At 37.8% G+C, this 26,913-nt stretch overlaps 4 protein-coding genes, 1 long non-coding RNA gene and 1 pseudogene across 5 annotated transcripts; 5 read left to right on the forward strand and 1 right to left on the reverse strand.

Moving 5' to 3' along the window:
* Positions 1 to 398: 398 nt before the first annotated feature.
* LOC113316479 lies at positions 399 to 4,148 on the forward strand. Its single transcript, XR_003342995.1, has 2 exons — positions 399 to 1,585; positions 3,845 to 4,148. It is a non-coding gene; the product is annotated as an uncharacterized LOC113316479 (long non-coding RNA).
* Positions 4,149 to 4,841: 693 nt separating this feature from the next.
* On the forward strand, positions 4,842 to 5,891 carry LOC113360661. Its single transcript, XM_026604149.1, has 2 exons — positions 4,842 to 4,868; positions 5,013 to 5,891. The coding sequence occupies exons 1-2, from the start codon at positions 4,842 to 4,844 to the stop codon at positions 5,889 to 5,891; spliced, it is 906 nt and encodes a 301-aa protein (XP_026459934.1).
* A 1,905-nt stretch (positions 5,892 to 7,796) lies between these two features.
* LOC113360670 (F-box protein At3g07870-like) lies at positions 7,797 to 9,098 on the reverse strand. Its single transcript, XM_026604155.1, has one exon. It carries the CDS (start codon positions 9,096 to 9,098, stop codon positions 7,797 to 7,799), a length of 1,302 nt encoding a protein of 433 aa, XP_026459940.1.
* A 1,649-nt stretch (positions 9,099 to 10,747) lies between these two features.
* On the forward strand, positions 10,748 to 14,330 carry LOC113316483 (linoleate 9S-lipoxygenase 6-like). Its single transcript, XM_026564653.1, has 9 exons — positions 10,748 to 10,976; positions 11,077 to 11,357; positions 11,441 to 11,681; positions 11,776 to 12,117; positions 12,211 to 12,296; positions 12,402 to 12,491; positions 12,593 to 12,897; positions 13,011 to 13,274; positions 13,366 to 14,330. Exons 1-9 carry the CDS (start codon positions 10,778 to 10,780, stop codon positions 14,129 to 14,131), a joined length of 2,574 nt encoding a protein of 857 aa, XP_026420438.1. The 5' UTR covers positions 10,748 to 10,777; the 3' UTR covers positions 14,132 to 14,330.
* On the forward strand, positions 14,266 to 20,376 carry LOC113360676 (nucleolin 2-like). The gene is made up of 4 exons (XM_026604159.1): positions 14,266 to 14,305; positions 14,546 to 14,852; positions 19,320 to 19,371; positions 19,702 to 20,376. Exons 1-4 carry the CDS (start codon positions 14,266 to 14,268, stop codon positions 20,374 to 20,376), a joined length of 1,074 nt encoding a protein of 357 aa, XP_026459944.1.
* Positions 20,377 to 23,609: 3,233 nt separating this feature from the next.
* On the forward strand, positions 23,610 to 23,936 carry LOC113360682 (annotated as a pseudogene).
* Positions 23,937 to 26,913: the final 2,977 nt, after the last annotated feature.

The raw sequence follows: 26,913 nt of genomic DNA on the forward strand, positions 1-26,913 counted from the left end.
ACATTTAAGAGTATAAAGTGTCGTTGGTTTTGGACGCGACACTGAATCCACCCATGATTAAAAATCGGCCTCGTTTTGGGAATCTGTAAATATTTTGCTTCGTTAACCTCTTGAGTAAAGAGTATAGGCGTTATCGAGTTTCGACACGACGGAATCGAGATCGAGGACCCTACCCGCCAGTTTTTTAACCGTATCCTACCCTATCCATTATTTGGCGGGTAGGGTGGCGGATAAAGATTTTCTTAACCGCCAGTAAACGGGTAGGGTGGCGGGTATAGGCTATATCCTACCCACCCTACCTAGGGGTGCACATACCCTATCCATACCCGCCAACCCAACCCTACCCGCCAGTTTTTTAACCGTATCCTACCCTATCCATTATTTGACGGGTAGGGTGGCGGGTAAAGATTTTCTTAACCGCCAATAGACGGGTAGGGTGCGGGTATAGGTCATATCCTACCCGTTGTGCAGCCCTAGAGGTGACCGGAATAGACGGAATGGACTTCGCAAACCGCGGGGCGTAAAGAGCGAAAATGAGAGGGGCATTTAAGTCATTTCGACAGTTCATCTTCCTTCTATAAGAGATCTTTTTCAGGACACAAATGAAATCGACTAGAACAAAAACAAGAACAACCTAGAAAAAGTGAGAAATGAAATTGCGATTGATTTGGGGTGGGTTTAAGCTGATCAAGAAGACATCTCTTTGATTGATTGATTGATCATCTCATAACATCTTAAACCCACCCCATATCCCAATTCCGTTTTAACACCCCACAAAACTATAAAATGATGAAACCTTCAGCTCCGATCGTCACCGCCTTAACAGATTGTATTTCAACTCATTACGCTTCCAATCGGTTTTCTAGGGTTTCCTTTCCATCTTTCTCTCCCTCTCACGGAGAATTCCCAATTCGTTCTGCTACTGAAAATGACGAACAAGAACAAGATTAGCAACAATCACCAATCAAGCAACACTTCATCAAAGAAAGGTATTCCTAATATCAATTCTGAACTTACCAATGAAACTGAATCAGGTACGCGATCTCATAATCTTTCTTTTGGGAATAAACAAATAAATGTCGTTGAAACAAAAGATGTTGAGATTCTATATTCGTGGATTCAACAACTCCTATTGAAAAAACCAAGATCTTTAGGGTTCTCTGTTCATCCAGGGTGTAAATCCCAACTAATCGCATCAATCAGTATTCTACACAATTCAAATTGTATGATCTTTAAGGGTTTACAAGCTCTGACCGCTCTTCCTGATGTTCTTGATCATTTATTCCAAACCCTAACAATTGAATTCATAGGATATGAAATGGTGAGTAGAGACACAAAGGATAGATTTTCAACCCAGTTAGGGTGTCAATTGGGCTCTAACTTTACATTCCTTACTATGAATGATAAAAAAAATTAACTGGAAGTGCCCTACAATTCAGACTTTAAGTGAGTTGGTGGATAATAATCAGAAGTCAACCAAGAAACACTCCTCAACTTGGTGCAGTCTCTACTTGAGTGTTTATGATCTTCGCTACTCAATTTCGACACTGCTTCTCTGCCAAGAGGCTGGAAGGGCTTAATCAATGTAAGTGCTATCTTTCGTTCTTATCTGTTCTATGATATCCAAAAGCTGTGTTTCTCATAATCTTGAATGTTTCCAACTTTATTTGATTTCTGAATTTTTCTTTTATCTGTTCTGTGTATATTTATTGATAAACAAATGTTGCATTTGGTTTAAAGGGATAACTTAGGTTTAGTGAATGTTGGTAAAACCAGTCACCAGTACTTCCTTTACATATAGGTTTTCTTTTGACTTTATTATACGTATGGGTTTTCTTTTTACTTGATTATATACAATAGTACCCTAAGACCATCCACAATGTGTATATGGTAAAACCTAAATTTAGCTTTTGTTTTGGCTTTGGCATAGTGTTGCTAGTTATGGCAATTTTAAGGAAAAAATCTAAAATTCATGAGAAAGAAAGCCAGACTCCTTTTGAGAGTGAGTCAGATTCTATCTCAAACTGAGCCCGGTCCTTGAGACTCCTTTGGAGAGCGAGTCTGAGACCAGACTTGATCTGAGAACGAGGCCCAAGTTAGGCTGTTTCTCAGATATAGTCCATAGAGAAAAACTAGGAATTGATGAGATAATGTCTCAGATGGAACCCGTGTCATTTATAGCAATAGCTATATTGAATATTCAATAGTTAGCATATGGGAATGCCATATATGCTAAATTACAGCTGTAGCAAGCTCCATTGTGAGTGATTTTATAGCAAAAAAGCTATAATTTCCCACCATTGTGGATGGTCTAAGGGCCTTGTTTTGGGAAGTGAACAGAATCCCTAAAATGTGTCAGAAAAGCAGCTTTAGGCTCATATCAATCAGGGTACCCCAAGTTTGTGATGTGTGTTGTGAGCAACAAACACTATTGGACCCATGTTATCCTCCCAAGTCCCGAGAGTTTTACCAGAGTGGGACTTTTGCCAAATAGTTCTTTTTTGGTTTCTGCCTTTTAGAAATAATGTGGTAATATCACGTGTTTTCCTTCTTCAGTTCTCTTTTATTGTTTGTGTAACCATCCAGTGACCATGTAGCATAAATGCATAATGGTTACTTCTCTCGTCCGGAGGGAGGTTCATTAAAAGGTTCTTGTGCCTTATTAATTGGTCTTATCCTCTATTTGTCTGTTTGGCTTCACTGAGGTCCAGTGTCGCATTTAGTGGCATTTGTGGAATGCTGTTTCTGTTCTTTTCACTTTCCCTTCTAATTTCAACTTGAACTAGAAGTCACTTTCTCAATATAACAAAAGTTCTTCTGTTTTCAAATCTAGTTTAAATTCTATCCAAGTTAGGAATTTGCTGAGTTCTTGCGGAAACTTGACCAAAAGCGCTGCTCAAAGCTCATATATCCCACTGTTAAATATCACATCCAACAAGTACCCCCTTTATGATTCCCACTTTAGTTTCAGAACTCTGGCATCCGAAACTTGTAGCACCATCTCGCCATTTTCGCTGCCTTTTGCACAGTTTCTGGAGAGCTGGTTCTGGCATTTTGTTAACCAGCTTGTGTGCATTTTGCTGGTAAGTGAGACATGATGTTGCTGCTGAAATCCCAGCCTTTTATACAGATAAAGAAGTACTTTTCATAGTTAACTTCCTCTAGGTCCCCCTTATTGTTACAGAACTATGAATGGCCCTGCAGTTAAGAAATTTGTATCAGCTTTTAACTTAGATTTTTAGGTAGCAAGTAGTTGCTTATCATTGGTTATGTCAGAGTTAGCATGGTATTGGTTTTAGATGTAACTCGAGTTTTATCCCTTAAAACTATGGTTGTAGTAGTAATGACTGATCCAGCTAAATCTATGGGAGGGATATGCTCTCCCAGGAATTAGTTGGCTGAAGGAGCTGATTTATTGTTTCTTAATCTGTAGTACAAGCAATGGTGGGTTTCAGCCAAGGCCATGGGAGGGCATTCGCTCCACCTAGACGTTTGTGGTAGTTAGTGATCACATCTAAGATGGGGTTAAGAAAAAGAGGTCTCAGTTTTAGTTGCTTAAATGATGTTTGCTGATGATGCAAATTTTTTTGTCTTGCTTCTTATATTCTTCCTTGCCTTATTCGTTTTTGTTGCTGATAAAGGCAGTGGAAATTAGAGACTATTTATGTTTAAATTGTTTTGTCACAGATTGACATTCGTTTGTTTTATCAAGTTTAGAAACAAATTTTCATGGGTTGTTTAGCTTTTTTCTGTTTAGTGTATGGATGATCATTATTCTTTTGTCTGTGAATGTTTTCAACTGTCAGGTTGTAATGTATTCTTTGTTTATTTTTTATAATTGTAGGTGGTGGCATTGAGGTTCACAGAAATATCTGAAGGATGGAATATGGAGTATAATGCTGCTGAGTATTTGTTTTTTTGTTTTTAGTTAGCACTAAACTGTAATTTTTTTTTTAGATTTTTAGCCTTAAACACTGTATATTGTAAAACTCTTACTGATATGATATATTAGGGTGGATTCTGGTACATGATGAGCGCTCCTATAGGTGCCAACCTAGTTGGGATGTGTAGTGATGCGTGCTGATGCCGAAATCACTCTTGATTTTTATTTGTTTATAACCCGATTTCAAATAATTTTATCTTTTTCATTTCAGTTTTTAGATATTATAGAATATGTAAATAAAGACCCTTATTATTTTGCCATGAAAGCCTTAGCACAGAAAATAACTAAGAAATTGGATGCTCTTCAAAGAGATTTCTGGCGGGGAAAGAAACTAATTACAAAGGGTATTACCCTAAATCTTATTCTTGTCTTTGTACACCTCTAAGTAAAGGGGACTAGGTTTTAGGAATGCCCACAAATTTAATCTTGCCATGATTACCAAACTGGCTTGGAGACTCTTAAATGAGCCTGAAGCTCTATGAGTGTCTCAACTTAAACCTAGATATTTCAAAAAATCTTCAGCCTTTAAAGCCAAAGTCCCAACTAACTCTTGGATTTGGAAATGTATAAGTCAAGGTGTCAAACTAGTAGAACAAAATTCCATTTGGGAAGTAGGAGATGATACAAAGATTAATATCTGGGAAGATAATTGGATCCCTCGATTGAAAGAGAACCCCAGTAATTTCAAAAATCCAGCTAACTCCTTCTTAATCCTAGTGAATAATCTTATTGATCCTACATCAAAAACTGGAACTCCTCCTTAATTCAGGATTTATTTCCTAGTCACATTGCTAGTCACATTTGTAGCATTAGAATTACCTTAGATAAAAACTTAAATGTCAAGTCAGATACTCTTAAATGGATCCTCACTAATTTAGGAAAATTCACAGTTAAATCCATGTATAACAAGCTAAATGAAAGAACTGTGAATCACTATAATTTAGGACAATCTGACTCTTTTTGGAAAGGTCTATGGAACTTAAATATCTGTCAAATAATTAAAATCTGTATTTGGAAGTGCTTACAAAATGTAGTTTCTACTAACCTTAAATTATCTAGATTCATGTAGGATGTCTCTCCTAACTGCACTTTTGGTTGTATAGAAAATGAAACTATTGAATATCTCTTATTTCATTGTCCTTATGCCAAATCTGTTTGGGCATCTGAGCCTTCCCCATTAAACATAAATTTTGATAACTCCAAAAAGTTCTTAGACATATGCAAACATTGGTTAGAAAATGACAATCCTATTGTTCCTCTAGAAATCATCTTGACAAAAGTTTGGTTCATATGGAAAGAAAGATGTAACAGGTCTTTTGAAAAGACAGAGCAAACTTATTCTCAATTAGCATTAGAAATTCAAAGGCATTTGAGTTTCTGGTACAAAGATTCTTACCAGGAAAAAGATACTTCTACTAGATTTAAAGAAAAACCTATATGGGATGCACCAAGTCATGATCAGAAAAAGCTTAACATAGATGCAGTCTGGACTTCAGTAAATGAACCATCAAGCTTCTCTTTAATTCTCAGAAATGACGCAGGGAAATTCGTCCAGGGAAGAGCAGGATCCATCTCGGCCACATCCCCAGAAGAAGCAGAAGCTTTAGGTCTCCTACATGCATCAGCTTGGGCAGTGGAGGAAGGATTAACAAACTTCAGTGTCGAAGGTGACTGCAAAAACCTCTTCGACTATCGGAATGGGAAACCTTCTCAAATCACTTGGAAAAATCAGAAGATAATGAATGAAGTAAAAAGAGATTTCAATCTCTGTCAACACTTTTTGGGTTTTTTTTATGTTCCTAGATTAGCAAACAATGTTGTCGATATACTGGCTAAAGAAGCTAAACTTTATAGCACTTTTGTTGACTGGAGGGATGTACCTCCGCCTTGCATTGTGCAGGCCTTAGAAGTAGATAAATCTAATGTTAGAGTTGAACCACTTGGCTGAACATTAGATGGCTCTACTATTATTGATGTGAGGGTTACTAACTCCCTAAGTTAATTAGTCTGTTGGAATGCATTTTAACTTACAAAAAAATAAAAACAAAGACCCTTATAAACATTACCCTTCTGATAAATACAACCGTCGACTGGATAAATGAATTTGTGATAACCTAAAACTCAAGCGGGTAATAAAAACCCACTGTTACCAATGCTAACCTGTTAGACTGATCCCCTACTCCTTAAACCATAACTCATTAGAAATGAACTTCTAGTTGAAGTAATAATCTGAATCCGGGATCATCCAGATCAAAAGGTAAAAACCATCTGAATTTGTTAAATCAAGGATTAAATCAGGTGAGATAATATTATAGTAAAACACCAAGGTGACTAAATTTGGAGTACAAACACTCTGTTTAAATGTTGGGATCCGTTAAAACTCCATATTAAACAAAACTGATACAAAATCCCCAAATTTTAAAAAATTGATACAAAAATCCCAAACAAAATTGGTTTCATCATATTTTTGCCTTTTTTTTATCATGAAACCAAAGATTTTAATGATGAAACAGTAAGTTTGTGATGAAACCAAAACTTGGAGGTACTGTTTCTGGTTAGTGGTGGTGTTGGTTGGTGGTGGTTGTTTTTATGGTGATGGTAGTGCTAGTATTTGTTGGTGGATGTGGTGTTGGTTGCTACTAGTGGTAGTTAGTGGTGGCAAAAACACCTTTGAGATTTTTGTGTTATTTTTGTTTTGATGGGTTTTTGTGAATGAATAATGACACATTTGGGGTTATAACTCACGGTCCGTATAATTATCTATATTATTCGATAGCTGTATGACAATACATAATATACTTCAGATATAAATATGGAGTATTGATAGACAGAAACCAGAACAGGGGATGAAGAACATGGACGGAGACCAAGGTGGGTCATGATTACCAATACAAATTTGATACATAAATATTTTGACAATTAAGTTATGGTTGTATTTAGTCACACCCTTCAGGAAAAAAGCATCGATAGTGTTTGATGATAGTTTTGGTTGAGTAATCATGTTGTCAACTCTAAATTTATGTTTACATTCGTGATCTTATATGGTGAGAAGGATTCAAAGATAACTTCATTCAGGCCTGTAACGATCGTCACGTTCATAACAAGAAGAGAAAAAAAATAGTCACATAAAAACTTGAATACCAATCAAAGATTTAATCTTCATAAAATTGGTCAATTAACCCAATAACAACAATTCCCGGGTGAAAAAGACATGTAAATTTTAATATTTTTTAAATGGATGAGAACGTAAAAATAGCCAGGATGTAAACAGTTTCATCCTACCAATTTTCAATATTTTTTCTTATTTTTAATTTAATAAAGATGCATCCAATTTCATCCTCGCTATTTTTTAAGTTTAAGTCGGGATGAATATATATTCATTTTTACTATTTTTTTTGGTGTCCTTTTCACCCAAACTAATTTTTACTCGTCCACTAGAATCATGTTTTAAAATATTTGGACAATTGAACCAATTTCTATCTAATCTTTCCCCTTTAAATCAAGCTCTATTATGTCTACTAGACTACTAGTGATGCTCAAACATAATGAATTTCCAGGTAAGCATTTATACACAATTGATCACAGTAGGAAAATTGTATATCATCATTGATAAAAATAAACTAAATAAATAAACGGGAGTCATGTTATCAGAACTTTCGTTAGATGCAGGATGAGTTTAGATAATGGACGTTCAAGTTTATTAGTGGAAGATTACTACGACCAAAGGGATGATGACGGATTTATGTTTGCGTTAGGTTTAGTTTACATTCCTAATTGTTTCACAACCAAACACCGATATTTAAAATCCTATGGAAGTTTTGTCACGAAGTCTTGTCAAAATGGTTTGTGCTCCTCATTCTTCTTGGGATGGTTGTGTTTTTTTAGACACCCATCCGGCCCACGTCTTTGATGCTACTCCAAGATCTTTGAGGGAAACCAGGCTGTTCATGTGAAGAATTCCTCCGAACGTCTTTAAGAAAGGCTCCCTCTCAATAATAAGATTTAAAGATTTGGTTATCGGATCATAACTTTTTAGTGCAGATCCGGACCAAATCAAAACTTGGTTGTTCTTTGTGAGGGCGAAGGGCTCAAGGAATTCACCATCTTTTTCCCATTCTACGCTAAAATCCTTGCTCCAACTCCAATCGTGGTAATAGTCATGTTCTATCACCTCGTAATTACTTTTGTTCACCTGATTCCTGTTCTTTTTAAAGGACCATATGTCTACACAATCATCCTCTGCATGATCTACAAGACACAGATGCCCTCCCAACGTTGTAAGATAAACAACTCTTCTCTCATCATATCTGGGAAATTGAAAACATGGTGGTAGTGGTGGGAGTTCTCGAAAACTTTCATCCGCCAAACCAAAAGCCACAATCTTCTTGTTCTTATCGTTCTTCCAATAAAGCGAGTCATTTGCAAGGATGCCCTCGTTAAGCAATGAATACTCGGTTTCTGTTATATTTCTCCAACCAGTACCACTACCTCTGCCAAGAGTGTACACTTGGACCTGTGATCCCTTGGTAGTAGAGACCTGTTCCTTGGTAGTAGAACTTGGGTCACCGAACCGATCTGCAGGACACAATATCCTTACAACTTTGTACTCGTCAGTCGAAGGAATGTAACCGAACCCACTCACGATATCCCAAGATTTACCCCAAGATCTGTCGTTGCTTATTCTTGGGAGAATTACGTATTCACTTGTCAGAGGATTGCAGATGTAGACAGGATCGCGAACACCTTTACATGGTAGTGCCAGGCAAACCAAGCCGTTGCAAGAACCAACTATGACTTGTCCTTGGCGTTCTTCTTTTAGTGGAGGAAGGTTGATCTTAGTTATTTCTGTCTTGTAAAAATTCTCCTCCTTAGGTTTGGTACTTTTAATAACGTCATAATCTGCATAGTAAAGCTGAATGATAGGCTCTGGGGAACACGAGAACGTGAAAAAAATACCAAGACTTACTTTTCTATCCGAAAGAAGTTGTCGCCATCTTTTACACACTAGTTTACAGTTTAGGACATATTCAACGGGAACGAGAGAAAGAATTTTTGATTGAATATCTTCATTAAAATCTTCCATCTTATGAAAGACAGATTCAACAGGAACGCGAGGAAGAATTTTTGATCGGATATCTTCATGAAAGCCTTCCATCTTTCTTCTTCGAAATAAGATTGAATTGGAAAAATTAATATATAATTAAATAAATATCTCTGCTTGCTTCTGAATTATACTGTGCTTGTGCTGCCTTACATAGCATATATATGAGTTTTTGTACCGACTTACTGCAATCAGGAACAACTAAGGATTTCTTGTTTTGATTCTCTGATTTATTATTCTGCGTATGTTTAGGAAAGCTACAGCAAAGGAGTAATTAATTTGAATCGTGACAATCTAAAGTGAGTCGTATTTTGTGCACACTCCTTACCGAATGTGCACGTAACAATTAACTCTCTGCCATTGATTTTATTTAGGGAACTATGTAACGAGAGTTCGAGATTCTAAACTTAGCGAACCAATCAATGAGGATGTCAAATATACATTCTTTAAAGGAGCTACACATAATAAAACCGTCCCGGCTACGATGTGGTCGGGTCACATACATTTTATATGTGGTCCCTCTTTATTTTCTGACACCTATTTAACTAAAAAACCTGTCCCCTCTAAATTACGTAACTGCTTAACTTTTTGAGAAAAAGTAGGAAGTTGGAAAAAAAAAGATAAACTGTTAGGTAATAAAACAGTTTTTCAAATTTTTTCCTACTTTATCAGACGTGTCATCATTTAAAGAGGGGCCACGTATTTAAAAATGTGGCCCAACCACATCGTAGCCGCACCGTAATAAAACACAATGTTCTAATCATGGTAATAGATCGGCCACAAGTTGAGAGTTCCCAAATTTGGATCTTCAGTTTCCGACTTTAGAGCATCTCCAACGAGTTCCCTATTTTAAGGCCCCTATATGTGGTAATCAAAAGCTGTTAGGAACGTTATATGTTGAGATAACAATTGAATTGTCTAGAAAGTTGAAGAACAGTGGGCCATGTACGGATAAACTGGATAGTTAGTAACCCGTGCTAACCAGGTGGTAATTCTTACCTCTTTTCATAAGTGAGTATGTCGTGTAATTATGGTTTTCAGATGATTCCGTCGTAGAAACCTGGTGGGTTGGGGTGGGGGGTCAAGGTTGCAAGTTTTGTTTCAATTTTGACGTAATAAAAGAAACAATACTCCTTCCAAAAGAGTTAATTAATTAATTAATATCGACGGAAAATCAATTTCCAAAACGACAGAACATAAGAAAATATTGACAGTGAGATGATTAATAGAGATTTGTTATTGGATTCTCAAAATTATAGTATTTGGAATACCAAAGTTATCTTGGAACTATAATGCCGAAATGTCAAGATAGGACTTGATTGTTTTGACAACAAGATAGTTAACAGATAGAGATATGCGTAAGCTTGTGAAAATACATACACAAGTAAAATTTGGGAGTCAAAATGGGGACTTGATTGTATTTGGCTCCTCCCCTGGTTGTAGAGAAGCTGGAGGGCCAGACTCAAAAGTAAAAGGAATCGCGCGGACATAAAATAAAGCTAAAGCGATACACATCTCATTCTTACTTCAATTCCTTTCTTTGCTCTTTTTTTTTTCGTTATCTAAAACAATTTAAATATAATAAAAACACAAGATTAGATGCCCGATTTTTCTTCATATCCAAGCATACCTCAAAAATTCTCCAAGCAAATCTTATAAAACTGCAATTTAGAACATAGACAAACCCAAACATCTAACAAAAAGATTCTTGTGTCAGTGTTTGGAAGGGAGAAATGGGACATGAAGCGAGTTCCAGCGTTACAAAATGCTTGATTCCTCACAGGATTACAGATAACCTACATTTTTGCTCGGATGGTGCAGCCCATTTGCGTGTTATCACCGGTAAAGTTGTTGTCCTACGTAGCCTTGGCCATTCCGGTCCTGGAAAATCTGGTTCCGCTCAACTCTATAGTAGTACTCAAATAGACACAGGTATGTAATCTTCGGCCATAACTCAAAAAATCATGTTTTCCTATGCCTTCTTTTCTTGCCATAATTTCCTCATAAGGCAAATTTTGAGGTACTGTTATAGGCACAGGAAGAGGAAAACTTAGCGAAAAAGCGAAATTTAAGAAAGGGAAGAATACCGAACACAATGGTCTGAGCACAAAAACTTATAAAGTGAAGTTCCACGTTGAACAAGAATTTGGAGTACCAGGTGCTTTGGTCGTAAAGAACCGAAACAAAAATGAATTCTTCCTGCAGTTTGTGATACTTGAAGATACCGCTAACCGGAATATTCGTTTCGAGTGCAATTCATGGGTTTATCCATTTAGTAAGACGAATTCTGACCGGTTATTCTTCTCCAACACTGTAAGTTAACTTTTCCATTACTTTGTCAATGCACCTTGCTTTTCTTACCTTACAATTTGAATACGATTCCTCTTAATCTTCAGAGTTATCTTCCGGGAAAAACACCGGAAGCACTAGTAAGGCTTAGACAAGAAGAACTCGTTATGATAAGAGGAGATGGGACGGGAGAAAGGAAGAAATGGGATCGAATTTATGACTATGATTATTACAATGATCTTGGAAATCCAGACAAAGACCACCAACTTGCAAGACCCGTCCTTGGCGGATCAAAATTGTATCCGTACCCACGTAGAGGAAGAACTGGCCGCCTCGCAACGAAACAAGGTGTTTACCTCACCTTCTCAGGAAGAGCCTTTTTCATTTTGTTTATATTTATGTTACAGTAGAGTCTCCAACAAGCTTATATCTTTTTATTTAGACCCTTCAACGGAGAGTCGACCAGGAATTATCAACTTAGACATTTACGTTCCACCAGACGAACGGTTTAGCCCAGCGAAATTTTCAGAATTCATATCAAATACTGTTCGAGCAATTATGCATTTTATCATACCAGAAGCAAAATCAATATTTCACCAAAGTTCTGGTAATTATGAATCGTTTGCTGAGATACGCGAAATGTTTGCTAATAACCGGAACCAGAAGTTAGAAGGATGGATGATGGACAAATTGAAGTATTTAATCCCTGAAGATCTTTTTAAGGATATTCAAAAAGCATCTAAAGAAAAATCAAGCAAGTTTCCAATTCCTCAGATTATTGCAGGTACTAGTTAGAAGATTTGGGAATGTATCTTATACAATTACATTGAACCAAACATTTCTTGCTGATGATTTTCGTCGTATGTTTTGATGATAGCGAATGAATTTGCATGGAAGGATGATGCGGAATTTGCGAGGGAAATGCTTGCTGGTCTTAATCCAGCAGTAATCCAATGTTTACAGGTAACAAAAAACATATAGCTTACTGTAAGAAATCAAATAATATTTAACTTACGGCTTACGGTATTAAAAGATACTTAACTTACTCAACAAGTTTTGCTTGTACAGAAATTTCCACCTGAAAGCAAAACAGGAAAATTGAGCAAAATAAGAGCTTCACACATTGAGCACAACCTAGATGGCCTTACTCTTGAGATGGTAATGCAGTATTCCGATCGTCGACATTATTTTCAAAATTTTGTTTATGTTTTCCATTAACTCTCATATACAAGTGTTCTGCTTGAACAATTTTTGGACAGGCAATGGAACAATGGAGGATATTCATATTAGACCACCATGATTATCTCATGCCATTTTTGAACAAAATTAACAAAGAGGGTGGTGTATGTGTTTATGCGTCTCGGACACTCTTATTTCTACGAGATGATGGCACATTAAAACCACTTGTTATAGAATTAAGCTTACCAGGGTTGGATGATGAAGATGAAGAAATAAATCGTATTTTTCTTCCAGCAACTCAAGGCATTGAAGCTGCATTATGGCAAATAGCAAAAACTCATGTTGTTATTAATGACTCCGGTTACCATCAACTAATCAGCCACTGGTATATGCATGAGCGACTTCTTAGTTCTTACTGAAAAAATATTCATATGCTTGTACATGTTATTGACTAACACTGTGTGATGCTATGCTATTATTGGTCGTTGTCGTGGCTAGGCTGAACACTCACGCAACTGTAGAACCATTTATCATTGCAACGAAACGACAGTTGAGTGAGATGCATCCAATACATCGCTTGCTAAATCCGCATTTTAAAGATACAATGCATATCAATGCAATTGCTCGGAGTATAGTCCTAAATGCTGGAGGAGGTCTAGAGAAGTCGTTGTTCACAGGAAAGATCTCCATGGAGCTTTCATCTAATCTCTACAAGAATTGGAGATTTGATGAACAATCCCTTCCTAACGATCTTGTCAAAAGGTATATTAAATTAGCCGATATTCATTCACTTACTTAAACATAGCGTGCCTAGATCAATAGAGATGCTTTAAAGGATAATTCATATTTACAGACGTTTGGCGATCAAAAGTGATAAGAATCCGTCCGGGGTTCAACTTCTTTTTGAAGATTATCCTTATGGAGCCGATGGACTTGACATATGGAATGCTATCAACACATGGGTCAAAAATTACTGTTCGATCTTCTATACAAACGACGAAACCGTTAAAACAGATAAAGAAATTCAAGCATGGTGGTCTGAAATCCGAAACGTAGGTCATGGCGACAAGTGCAATGAAAAATGGTGGTGCGACATGTCTTCAGTCTCCAACCTTATAGAGGCATTAACAACTCTAATCTGGATATCCTCAGCTCTTCACGCCTCTGTAAACTTTGGTCAGTACGGATACGGTGGTTACCCTCCTAACCGTCCTGCACTATGCCGAAAATTCATTCCAAAAGAAGGTACATTTGAGTTTGCTGAGTTCCTCAGTGACCCGGATAAATATTTCCTAAAAATGTTGCCTGAGAAAATGGAAATGAGTCTTGGTGTGGCACTAGTAGAAATTCTTTCGCGACATACATCAGACGAAGTGTACTTGGGGCAGAGACAGGCTGGGTGGACAGATAACGTAGAGGTTCGTCGAGGTTTCGAGAAATTTAGACAGAACTTGATCGAAGTCGAAAAGAAAATATTGGCCAGGAATAAAGATCCTAAGCTTAAAAACAGATTAGGACCTGCAAATATTCCTTATACTCTTTTGTTTCCAGATACTTCAAATGTGACTTCTAAAGGGGGTCTTACGGGAAAGGGAATCCCGAACAGTGTTTCAATATAGCCCACCAGCAACTTTTCGACTTACAGCCTGTAAGTTACAGGAGTGCAATAATATATAATAGTGATCACAGTCACAGATCACTTAATCATATATAAGCTTCATTCCATTTTGTGTGTTTCTTTTCCAGTTTGGACATGCATGTACGTGTTATATACTCTGTCAAGTTCTCGACAAGTCTTAATCTTTCTCATTAATATTCAAGATATGACTTGGTCCTCAAGGAATTCAATTCCTAATATAACTTCAAAATAAACTAAATTACATATCATTAAATATAGCCTCCTTGTTTATTTCCTAATACCCTCCCTCAAGATGGAGCATGGAGATCACGAATGCCCATCTTGGACAAAAGAAACTAAAACTGAGCCATCTTGTCCACTAAGTAGCCGCTTCTTTTCTCTTACCTGGTTGTAGCTATTGCCGCTGCTGCTTCACCTATTGTTGGATCTGGAAACAAAAGAGATAACAAGAGGGATGCTGGGGAAGAAATCGAGATAAAGCTGAAGAAGAAAAAGGTGGTGGCAGACTTCAGCAAGATGAAGACTATCCAAGAGTTTAGCAATGGAAACTCATCTTCTAATGATCAAACGACCCCTTCTGCACCTCAACTGCAAAGCACCAAAGCGTCTAAAACAGTTACTGCCAGGAACATACCATTTTCTATCCATAAGTCTGATCTAATCGAGTTCTTTAAACAGGCCGGGGAAGTTGTTGATGCGTGGTATGTTAAAAAATACAAGGGAAGATGCCATATTGAGTTTGCAACTGAAGAAGCTGCAAAGAAGGAGTTACAAATATAGGTTTGGGGGAATGACTTCCACACAGAAACTTGTGGAGTCGAGATGTATTTATATTAAGAAAGATACATCTTAGGTGTTACAACTTATTTGCTATTCAAACGCTAACAGATGCTATTCTAAAGCTAACAAGAGAAACTTAAAACTAGCACAAAGACTTTCCATTATACTCGGTCTTGTTTTACCCAATCTGTTGAGACTTCTCAGATGCTGAGTTGTTAGCCTTAACACCTCCCCTCAAGTTGTACTGCAGTTGACGGATGTGCAACTTGCTTCGAATAATTTGATATCTAGGAGCAGGCAGACCCTTAGTGAAGATATCCGCCATCTGATCTCTTGAGCTTATAAACTTGACAACAAGCTGTTTATCAGCCACTCTTTCTCTGACAAAGTGGTAGTCGATCTCGATGTGTTTAGTTCGTGCATGAAATATTGGATTCGTTGTTAAATAAGTCTCCCCCAGATTATCACACCAGAGAATAGGTGTGGTACGCGCAACACATAATTCCTTCAACAAAGACTGTATCCATATCAGTTCAAAGGTTGCAATAGCAACACCCCGATACTCAGCTTCTGTGCTAGATTTCGAAACCGTTTTTCGTTTCCTTGCACTCCAGGATATCAAGTTCCCACCAAAATAGATAGAATACCCACTTGTAGAGCGCCTGTCATCCAAACATCCTGCCCAGTCTGCATCAGAGTATGCCTGGAGAGAACAATCTTTGGTACGTTTTAGATGCAAACCGTAATCAACTGTATTTTTCAGGTAGCGAAGAATTCGTTTAACCAACTCCCAATGCTCCTCATAAGGATCATGCATATTCTGACAAACCTTATTCACTGCGACTGAGATATCCGGCCTGGTAAGATGTAAATACTGTAGTGCACCAACAACACTACGATACATTGTAGGATTAGCAAACTTCCTTGTTCCAACCTTTTGTATTTTAACAGAAGGAGATAGTGGTGTGCAAACAGGTTTTGCACCATACAGCCTTGTGCGTTTCAGAAGATCCGTAACATATTTCCTTTGAGTCAAAACCAGCTCATTAGTATGTCTCAGAACCTCTACACCCAAAAAATAACTTAAATCACCCAAATACTTCAATGCAAAGCTGCTCCAAGATCAGCTATCAGTTTTCGTATCTGTTCTGGATGCGAACCGGTGACAATTATGTTATCCACATAGATTAACACATATGTGACAGAGGCAGCAGTCTTTAAAATAAACAGGGAGTTGTCAGATATGGATCCCTGGAACCCTAATTTCTGCAAATAAGAACTGAGCTTAGAAAACCAGGCCCTTGGCGCCTGTTTAAGTCCATAGAGGAACTTATGTAGTTTGCAGACATGATTCGGATAATCTGGATCAACATAACCCGTTCGCTGACGCATATACACATCCTCTTCTAACTGGCCATGGAGAAAGGCATTCTCCACATCAAGCTGTTTGATTTGCCACTGATTCATAACAGCAATAGAAAGCACGAGACGTATCGTGCACGGCTTAATGACAGGACTAAACGTCTCCCCATAGTCCAAACCCTCCTGCTGATTATAGCCTTTTGCAACCAGACGAGCCTTGTGCTTGTTTATACTTCCATATGGGTTCTGCTTTACACGGTATACCCATTTTGATCCAACAACATTCATTCCCTTTTCGTACTTCACTAGAGAATACGTCCCATTGCGAATCAGATCATTCATCTGAACATCCATTGCTGCCTTCCACTTGGGGTTCTTTAAAGCTTGAATGTAACATGTTGGCTCCATATAGTCTTCATCAGGTAGTGGGTGCTTGGAGGCAGTTAAACACAATTTTTTGATTGGTTTCACAATACCATCCTTTGATCTCGTCACCATCGAATGAGTCACGGATTCTCGCTGAACTTCAGGTGCTGCAGATGCTGTTTGAGATTGTGCATTTGAACTAGATGATGAGGCAGAGTTAGCTGGACTGATATCTGTGGACAACGGTGGCAACTGCGGAGAATTTCGTGACGCAGACACAGTTGGTGAAGCTTGCAGATAGGCTTCACTATGCCCTGGTGATTGTTCAGAAGTTGGTGGTGTAGCATCTGGTTCACATCTACGAACAAATGGTGGTGACAATAACACAGAATTACTTGATGGAATTTTACCTTGGCAAGACTGAGGATCCTTCCGCTGTTGAGACTGAAAAGGGAATGTACTTTCTTCAAATCGAACATGGAGAGATATATAAACCATGTTGGTTTCTCTATGAAGACGCACATATCCTTTGTGCGCATTGTTATACCCTATGAAGACACAAGGAAGGGATCTGGGGTCTAATTTTGTAGCATTGTACTGTCTAAGACACGGATAATCCAAACACCCCAAAACACGTAGGAATTTGTAGTCAGGTTTTATGCCAAAAAGAAGCTCTAAAGGAGTTGAACTGTCAGTTGCAGACTTAGGCAACCTATTTATCAGATAGCACGCGGTAGTAAAAGCATCAGCCCAAAAACTTTTTGGCATATGGGCATGATACAACAGGGCTAGACCAGATTCTGTGACATGTCTAATACGCCTTTCTGCTATCCCATTTTGAGGAGAGGTATGTTGAAAAGAGAAACGATGTTGAATTCCTGATGCATTGAGGTAAGATGTAAACTTTTTGTACTCTAAGGCATTGTCTGACTGGAAAACTTTAATTTTATGGTTTGTCAAATTTTCAACTTGTTTGTGAAAATGGATAAAAGTTTGCATTGCATCAGATCTTTTCACAAGTGGAAACACCCAAGTGAAATGAGAAAAGACATCCATTATTAGAAGGTAGTAACGAAAACCAGACCTAGATTGTTCAGGGGAAACCCAAATATCTGACACAACCAAACTCAAGGGTTTGTCATAGACAGTATTACTCAAACAAAAATACAACTTCTTGCTCTTACTTAGATGGAAAGAATGACAATACTCAAACTTTTTATTGGAAACAGAAAGGGAATTTTTAAGACATATCTTAGACACAGTTCTTAACATGGGATGACCTAATCGTTGGTGCCATACTGGGAAAGATGTTGAAACATGTGCCTGCGGTTTAACAGGGATGTCTAGCATATCTACTCCTTCAAAAACGTACAGTCCATTCCTATTCAGTCATCGCAGCAGAATGATCCCCGTGTGCTTGTCCTTCACAAGAAAAAAAGAATTGTGAAATTCAAAAAACACATTGTTATCTTTACAGAATTGGCACACAGATAACAAATTAGTTTTTATCTTAGGAACATGATATATGTTATTCAACTGAAATGATCTTAAGTTGTGTGTGAATGATGCATTACCAAGATGAGCAATTTCAAGAGTATTACATTGCCAACATGAACCATTTCTGTTCCATCGTATTCATGGGGAATGGTTAAGTTTCTCATATCTGATGTAAGATGGTGTGTTGCGCCAGTTTCAGTGACCCATTCATTTCCATGTGCACCATTTGGAAGAGCAATATATGCAGCAGGCTGTCGAGGTTGATTATTACTTGGTTTGTAGCGGAACCAACAGTGATCTTCCTGATGGTTGTCTTTCTTACATATCTGACATGATTGCTCAAACTTTGGAGGTTTTCTCTGCGATGGCTGTGGACGACGATTAGCTGAATTGTTGTTGTTGGGATGGGATGGACCACGATTTGGATTGTTATAGTGCCGCGGTACACATTTGTTGGAGGAGCCAGGATTAGTAACTGCTACATTAGCTATGGGTTGTTGAATAGAAGAGAGATGTTGTTCTTGCCTCAATTCAAAAGTCAGAAGATGGGCATAAAAGGTTTGCATATCCAGATCTTCTTTCGTACTCAGCGCGGTGACAATCGGATCGAACGTTTGATTCAATCCATTAGTGATGGATTGTGTCATCTCATCAGCATTAACAACATAACCGGTAGCTGCAAGCTGAGCAAGCAAAGCTTTAGCATCATTAAAATAGGATTTTAGGGTTTTATTACCTTTGTTCATGGAATGAAGCTGCTGCTTCACATGCATTTGATGAAATTTTGTTTTTGGAGCAAATTATGCCTCCAAAGTATCCCATACCTCCTTTGTTGTAGCTAAATCTCTAACAACCCCTAAAACTTCATGAGTGAGAGTTGAGTTTAGCCAACCAACCAGCAGGGAATCTTGTTCTTCATGCGCTGTGAAATCAGGGTTCACAGCTTCTGAGTTTGGTAAGGTTTTTGGTGGTATTGTTTTTGTGCCATCAATAAAGCCAGATAAACCATGGCCCTTCAGAATGGGTTTGAACTGTGTCTTCCATAGAGGATAGTTTGTTTTGTTAATTTGAGTGTTACCAGATGATGAATCTGGACATTTCAGAGTTGATTGGTTGTTGCCATCTCTTGTTTTTGATTGGGTTTTGATTTTTTTGGGTTTTAGGTATTGGAAGCGTAGCTTGGAGATCAAGGATGATACCAAGTTAGAAATATACGTTTGGGGGAATGACTTCCACACATAAACTTGTGGAGTCGAGATGAATTTATATTAAGAAAGATACATCTTAGGTGTTACAACTTATTTGCTATTCAAACGCTAACAGATGCTATTCTAAAGCTAACAAGAGAAACTTAATACTAGCACAAAGACTTTCCAGTATACTCGGTCTTGTTTTACCCAATCTGTTGAGACTTCTCATATGCTGAGCTGTTAGCCTTAACAGAAGGCATTGGAGTTGGATGGCCAAAACTTGTGTAACAGGGAAATTGTAGTTGGCCGATATGGAACCAGAACCCCCGGAGCATCAAAAACACTTATTGCCTAGCACCAAAAATTGTCCACTAAATCTGACGTGATCGAGTACTTTAAATGGGCTGGGGAAATAATTGATGTGCGTTTCTCTTCACTTGATAATGAAAATTTCAGTGGATATTGCCATATTGAGTTCGCAACCGAAGAAGGTGCGAAGAGGGCAGCTAAGTTGAATGGCCAACACTGCTTGGGCCGTCCTTTTGAACTTCGCTTTGCTCGTGAAACCATATGTGTCCGGGGTTTTGATACGTCTATAAAATTTGACCAGATCCACAGCTCCCTGGAAGAGATTTTCTCAACCTGCGGAAAGATCATATGGATGCACATTCCAACATTTCCTTACACTAATGTTACATTGGGGAAGGCTTTCATCGAGTTATATGATCTCCGAGCATTCCCCAAAGCTCTTGCTATGAATGGACATAAACTTGGTGATTCCACTTTGAGAGTCGAAGATGCTACACCACTTCAACTTGATGTTAATCCACCGGGCCGTCGACGGAGAATTGGTGGAAGACCTGTTGGTCCTTACGGTGGCTCAATCTACCCTCGCAGATACTTCCCTCACAGAGGTTGGGGTGGTGCTGGCATTGGAAAACATAAAGGCATCTTACATAAAATCATATTTGATGATGATTCACCGGGAGGACGAACAGTTGATTGGGGTTCACCTGAAGAGGAAAAATAGGGAATCCACCTGTGCGGTGTGCACTCATTTTTTTTACAAAGTTTAGTATATGTTTAATTTATGTGTGAGGTACGTCGGGGTCAACTTATTATTTATGTAGCCTCCTTGTTTATTTCCTAATAATATCGCTCAGTTAAACGCTTGATCACACTTTGTTTTAACCACAATGCCAAAACTTCCTAACTTGAGCAGTTGATCAGCTCAGTTTCAAGAATTACTAATCGGATTTCGAGATGGTTTCGTTAATTAAATCACTTTCTATATTTTTTTCTTTTTGTTTCCTATATATCTGAACCCAGACCCATTGATATTCTCTGTATACGTTTGTTTTCTCTGCTTCTTCCTCCTTTTCTGTTTTATTATGCTATCAAATCACAACTCCCATAATCTCTGAAACCCACCAAAAAACTTCCCCACAGTCTAAAACAATGCATCCTCAATTGATCAAGCAGTCTCCCTCTCAAACACAAAAAGTTTTTACCCGAGTTCCAGCTGTTCGGAGCAAGCCTTGTGGTGAAGCATCAAAAAAGTTTATCATCGATGTAGATAGAGAAGATGTTGATAATCCTTTGGCCGGAATGGAGTACGTTGATGAGTTATACAGATTCTACAAGCTTGCAGAGGGTTCAAGTCAAGTTCGTGATTATATGCACATGCAAAGCGAAATCGATGTGAGTATGAGGATGGAGCTTGTGGATTTGTTGGTTGCTAGTGACACAGGAATTCCTGATGTCTACATTGCTGCGGTTTAATCAATTGAATGATAAAAGAAAGATTAACAAATACAGACACAGGACATGAGTTTAGAGACTCTCTTGACTCGATTTCTCTCTTGCACTCGCACGTGCTTATGGCACACTTTAGTAACACCTAACACACACACAACTCACACACACTCTACACAGTATATGCTATCACCCTCCCTCAAGCTCAAGATGGGTTGAAGAAAACAGCTTAAGATTGCACCTAACACACACACAACTCTCACGCACTCTACAAAGTATATGCAAACCAGCACACACATAGATACACAGTTGAACAGTAGGAGAAATATCTATGAGAAGTGGCGTGGAATGTCTAGTTGGAGTAGGTAATATGAAGCACATCTCTGACAAGGTCCAAAGCAGCATACAGCATGACATAATAGCTCCAAAAATAGGGTGCAGTTGATGTAGAATGGACATAAAGTATGCAGACAGCAGCAATAATAGGTGGTGATGCAGACAGCAACAGATTGTATAAGAAGATACACTCACAGTAGTAGGCAGGCATTATATCTCCATACTGGAACACCCCAGCCATGAGTAATCAGTACCATGAGTTGTTGCAGGTGTAGAAGAAGTATTTGCAGTTGATATATGAGGAGCACGCAAGAGAGAAATGTTGTGACAGGCCTGTACAAGACAATTAGTACCACTGACAGCATAACCATTGAACCAATTTGCAAAAGTACCAACTCCAACATAACAAGAAATTGCAGGAACAGTTGGTCACATAACTTGATTAGCAATAAAACCCAATCCCTGGAAGTAACTGCAGTTGGTGTAGCTGGAGAAACATATATAGAAGTAAAGCACAAGATCTTAACCACAATAAGAGGACTCTCCATTATTGAGCTTAGCACCAGTTTGGCATCAGCAGCATAAACTCAGTATGTAGAAGCACACTAAAAGAACGCACAAGCTCGAGAGGAACCAAAGAAGAATATAAAATTTCAGCACTTGTAACTCAGTACCTCACCAGTCCATACCGACTACATCTCTTGAAAAACAAGCCAGGACTGTGTGCTAGTGAAAGGAGAGTAGTTGAACTTATACGCCAAGCTAACCTTGATGAATCTTATGGCACAGCTGATGTTAAAGAAGTAAGAGACCAGCACTAGAGCATTTCCATTCATTGGACCAAATAGCCAGGTTGAAAATCTTTTCTAAAGTACCAGACATAACAACATTCTAACATAATAGGCAGTTGAGGTGTAGCAGCACCAGAAAAATATGCAATAAAGCTTGTACCCATGAAGAATCATAAGGATCATTAGGAGGTGCAGGTGGCAAATCAGAAATATGAAGTTTAAGACCAATCTTTCCACAAATACTGAACTAATAGTCTAACTGATATAGAGTTAAGAGAGAAAAAAAAAGTACCAGCCAGCTACGATTACCAACATCAGTAAGCACTAAGAGCACTATTTAATCATTTCATTACTGCAGAGATTCAATAATTCAATCCTTTTATTGCCACCATTGAAGATAAACTTCAATTATATTATTAGAAAACATCAAACGGAATAACTGATTTGAATCCTTATGCATGTATTGCAGCAGTAAACCATGAAACATTTATTAAACATTTAGTGCAGCACCATTGAAGATGAACTTCAACTGTATTATTCAATGAGCATGAAAAATAGAAGGAAAACAGGTTGCACATTGAACACATATGCAAGCTGAACACTAGGTTGCATACTAAGTGTACACAAACTCATCAAAGAGAACTTCAATTTGTATATCAGTACCGCACCAATTCCGATTCCGAAACAGCATCCTCAGTTCCATCATTACACACACAAGATTCTTCAACACCGTAGTGAGGACCATACCAAGCAACAATGAGGTTGTCAAACTCAATGTCCTACTGAATTTAAGGAGAAATTCTCTCCACTACCCGGTGGAACAAAATTAAGCTTCTTCCTAATTAACTATAGTAGCAGAAATAGGCATGCTCAGACCAACTAGATTCAGGAATCAGTATTAGCAGATCTTGATAACAAAACTAGGTCAAAATCAACCAAGTTATGATGAAAACAGAATTTGAAGATGAAATCGAATTTTGTTGAGGCAGTGATGTAGAAATTGAACACAAGAAATCAAATCTGAAGTAATTAAAAGATAGAATTAGAGATTACCAGCATAGATTCGATTTAAACAGTTGAGGTAGAACAATCAAGTTCCAACGAAAAACACAATTGAAATCCTAAATCGCCAAGAGCTCAAGTGATTTAAACCAAATTCCAGATCTAAGAATCTTGCTACACATGACGTATTAAATCTTTCACCAGAAGCTTTATATCTTGCTGTGCATATTGTGATACCTTTCTATGAATTTGGTTTCGAGAAACGAGCTCATGTTGGTGGGGTTTAGTGCTTTGGTTATAGCAGGAAAATATGAAGATGATTTTGTGCCACCATTAGAAGAATATGTTAGTCGAGTTTAGCAAAAGACAAATATTCGCCATGGAGAACTCGATCTTGGAGAAGCTCGGATGGACCTTAACCGTCCCTACTGCATACCACTTCCTAGTTCGTTTTATCAAGGCTGCTGTAGCAGATAAAGAGTTAGAGAATATGGTGTTTTACTTGGCGGAACTGGGTCTGATGCAATATGCAATGTTACAGTACTGTCCATCAATGTTTGCAGCTTCTTCTGTCTATGCAGCAAAGTGCGCCCTAAAGAATACTCCTTTGTGGAATGAAACGCTCAAGAACTATACGGGTTTCTGCGAATGTCAGCTTATTGAATGCGCCAGACAACTGGAGAGTTTCCACTCAGAGGCGGCGTAACATGAACTTCAAACTGTTTACAATAAATACTTAAGTTGTGAATCGTAGCGCTGGTACCACCGGCACAATCTCCTCTTTGTTTTAATTGACAGCAATCGTGCTTCTTATTGCTTCTATCAAAAGCAACCTTAAGCGGATTCATGGCTGGTGCTGCAATAATAGTTTCTGTGCAACATGCCAACAACTCAAAGCCATTAATGGGATTGTACATATTTGTAAATAATTTTAAGTTTGTATATATTTGTCAACTCGAATCCAGTAAATTGAATCAAAAATCCCCAAAATCCAACGTATACAGATAAAGATTAACAAAGTTTGAAAACCACACAATCCAACCAAATCGAATCCTGAGCCAAATTGAATCTTGGGAAAAAATTAAAGGATATTCAATTTAATTGAGAAATTGCAGATAAACAGAAAAATGTCCTAAAATCATCAAAAATTATACAAATTAAACGCGAACTAAAACCCAAAGAGATTGTTTAACAACCAAAGATTAAATAAGACGTTATCATCGAGAACAACACAAGATGTTCATAGTCATCAATTTTACTAAAACCCCTTAAAAATAAAGTTTCACGACTCTTAAATTATTCAGGAAAAAAGAGAGAAAGAACATAGGAACCCTAAGCAAAAGAGACCGTTGTGGAAATGGAACTACATGAGAAGAAAATTTCAGAAAAATCAGCCTTCAACTCAAGATTCACTATCACAGTTGAAGGCTTCAGTGAAACATAAGCTAAATCGCATCTAACCGGATAAGTAATGAATACAGAGGAATAATTTTGCATAAGCAAATACTCCCTCCGTTATTTTTTAATATGCCAGTTTCTTTTTTTGAGAAAATTAAGGAAATTAAGAGAACTAATTATTGAAAGTGGTCCTCTAGACACTTGTCAATAAAAGAATTGAAGTGAATTGGTCCCTATGACACTTGTCAGCCAAAGAAATAAGTGAAATGGTCCACGTAACACTTATCATCAAAAGAAGTTAAAAGAAAAGTGGTCCCAGAAAATTAAAGTAACATTTGACTTTCTCAATTAGGAAACTGACCTATTTTTTTGAAATATTTATTTATAGAAACTGGCCTATTAAAAAGTAACGGAGGGAGTAGAGAAATGTAAACAGTAAGAAAAATAAGACCCCCATTGAACAAATCTGGCTCCCAATGATTAGCTTTTCTACTTCTTGTTCGGAAAAAATTGAAAATAAAAGAAAAGAGAAAGAAGATGCCGCTTAGGATTTTGGTGGAGACGGAGTTTGAGAGGAGAAGGAGAATCCACCGAGAAAGAGATAGGAAAATGAGGGTGTAAAATCTTTAGGGTTTTGTATATATTTTTTTGGACGGTGGAGATAGGCGGAGAAAGATAGTCATACGGATTAAGAAAATTTATAAACGGTAGAGATTTGATTAAAGACTATCATATGTATCAAGGCAAGTGTGTTTTATTTGTGATTTCTCTTTGTGTTTCCGGTTTGAATTTCGACTAGTCACATAGGTCATGAAGTAATTTCAACTAGTCATGCAGGTCATGAAGTAGCTTTAGTATATGATACATCATCGAAATCGATAAATTTGAAGCTCCTGGAGGGTTTTGACTTCAAACTTAGCATGATACATCGTCGAAATGGATAAATATGAAGCTCAGTGTCGATTAAAACTTCAAATTCAGTATAACGACAAACAAACTATGAACCAAGAAGCTTCGGGAGGGTTCAGACTTCAAACTTAGCAGGATACATCATCGAAATCGATAAAATGAAGCTCGGTGTTGATTCCAACTTCAAATGTGGTATAACGACAAACAAACTATGAACCAAGAAGCTCCGGGAGGGTTCAGACTTCAAACTTAGCAGGTTACATCACCGAAATCGATAAATATGAAGCTCGGTGTTGATTCCAACTTCAAATGTGGTATAACGACGAACAAACTATGAACCAAGAAGCTTCAGGAGGGTTCAAACTTCAAACTTAACAGGATACATCATCGAAATCGATAAATATGAAGCTCAATGTTGCTTCCAACTTCAAATGTGGCATAAAAACAAACAAACTATGAACCAAGAAGCTGCGGGAGGGTTCAGATTTCAAACTTAGCAGGATATATCATCGAAATCAATAAATATGAAGCTCAGTGTTGATTCAAACTTCAAATGTGGTATAACGACAAATAAACTATGAACCAAGAAGCTCCGGGAGGGTTCTGACTTCACTTAACATGATACATCATAGAAATCGATAAATATGAATCTCAGTGTCGATTCGAACTTCAAATGTGGTGTAATGGCATACAAACTATGAACCAAGAAGGTTCGGGAGGGTTCAGACTTCAAACTTAGCAGGATACATCATCAAAATCGATAAATATGAAGCTTAGTGTCGATTCGAACTTCAAATGTGGTATAACGGCAAGCAAACTATGAACCACGAAGCTCCGGGAGGGTTCTCACTTCAAACTTAGCATGATGCATCATACAAATCGATAAATATGAAGCTCAGTGTCGATTCGAGAAAGAAAGTGGCTCCGAGCTTGAAACCTGGTCGTCAGTTGACTACTATAAGTCGGAAACTTCGTAAGAACGATGAATCCATTCATTCACAGGTAAGATTCCTTCAGAATATTCTCCAAAACCTTAAAACAAACCCTATTCTGGTATATGGTATGCATACCCTGGCTCCGAGATCGAAACCTGGCTCTGAGTGGACTACTATAAGTCGGAAACTTGGTAAGAATGATGATTCCATCCATTTACATGTAAGATTCCTTCGGAATATTCTCTGAAACCTTAAAAAAGCCCTATGCTTGGATATTGTATGCATACCTTGGCTCCGAGATCGAAACATGGCCGAGAGTGGACTACTATAAGTCGGAAACTTGGTAAGCACGATGAATCCATCCTTTTACAAGTAAGATTCCTTCAGAATATTCTCTAAAACCTTAAACAAACAATATTCTGGCATATTGTATGCATACCC

This window comes from Papaver somniferum, chromosome 1, assembly GCF_003573695.1.
Source record: "Papaver somniferum cultivar HN1 chromosome 1, ASM357369v1, whole genome shotgun sequence".
Taxonomy (NCBI): domain Eukaryota; kingdom Viridiplantae; phylum Streptophyta; class Magnoliopsida; order Ranunculales; family Papaveraceae; genus Papaver; species Papaver somniferum.

Bases quoted from the DNA above. Each gene is read 5' to 3' on its own strand.
- LOC113360661 (XM_026604149.1), top strand. From the start codon at position 4,842: ATGTATAACAAGCTAAATGAAAGAACT. The intron at 4,869-5,012 runs GTGAATCACTAT...AGATTCATGTAG, and splicing joins ACAAGCTAAATGAAAGAACT to GATGTCTCTCCTAACTGCAC.
- LOC113316483 (XM_026564653.1), top strand. From the start codon at position 10,778: ATGGGACATGAAGCGAGTTCCAGCGTTACAAAATGCTTGATTCCTCAC. The intron at 11,682-11,775 runs GTGTTTACCTCA...CTTTTTATTTAG, and splicing joins CCGCCTCGCAACGAAACAAG to ACCCTTCAACGGAGAGTCGA. The intron at 13,275-13,365 runs GTATATTAAATT...TCATATTTACAG, and splicing joins CCTAACGATCTTGTCAAAAG to ACGTTTGGCGATCAAAAGTG.
- LOC113360676 (XM_026604159.1), top strand. From the start codon at position 14,266: ATGCATGTACGTGTTATATACTCTGTCAAGTTCTCGACAA. The intron at 14,853-19,319 runs GTATGTTAAAAA...TTTGGGTTTTAG, and splicing joins GGGGAAGTTGTTGATGCGTG to GTATTGGAAGCGTAGCTTGG. The intron at 19,372-19,701 runs GTTTGGGGGAAT...CTTATTGCCTAG, and splicing joins ATACCAAGTTAGAAATATAC to CACCAAAAATTGTCCACTAA.
- LOC113360670 (XM_026604155.1), bottom strand. From the start codon at position 9,098: ATGGAAGGCTTTCATGAAGATATCCGATCAAAAATTCTTCCTCGCGTT.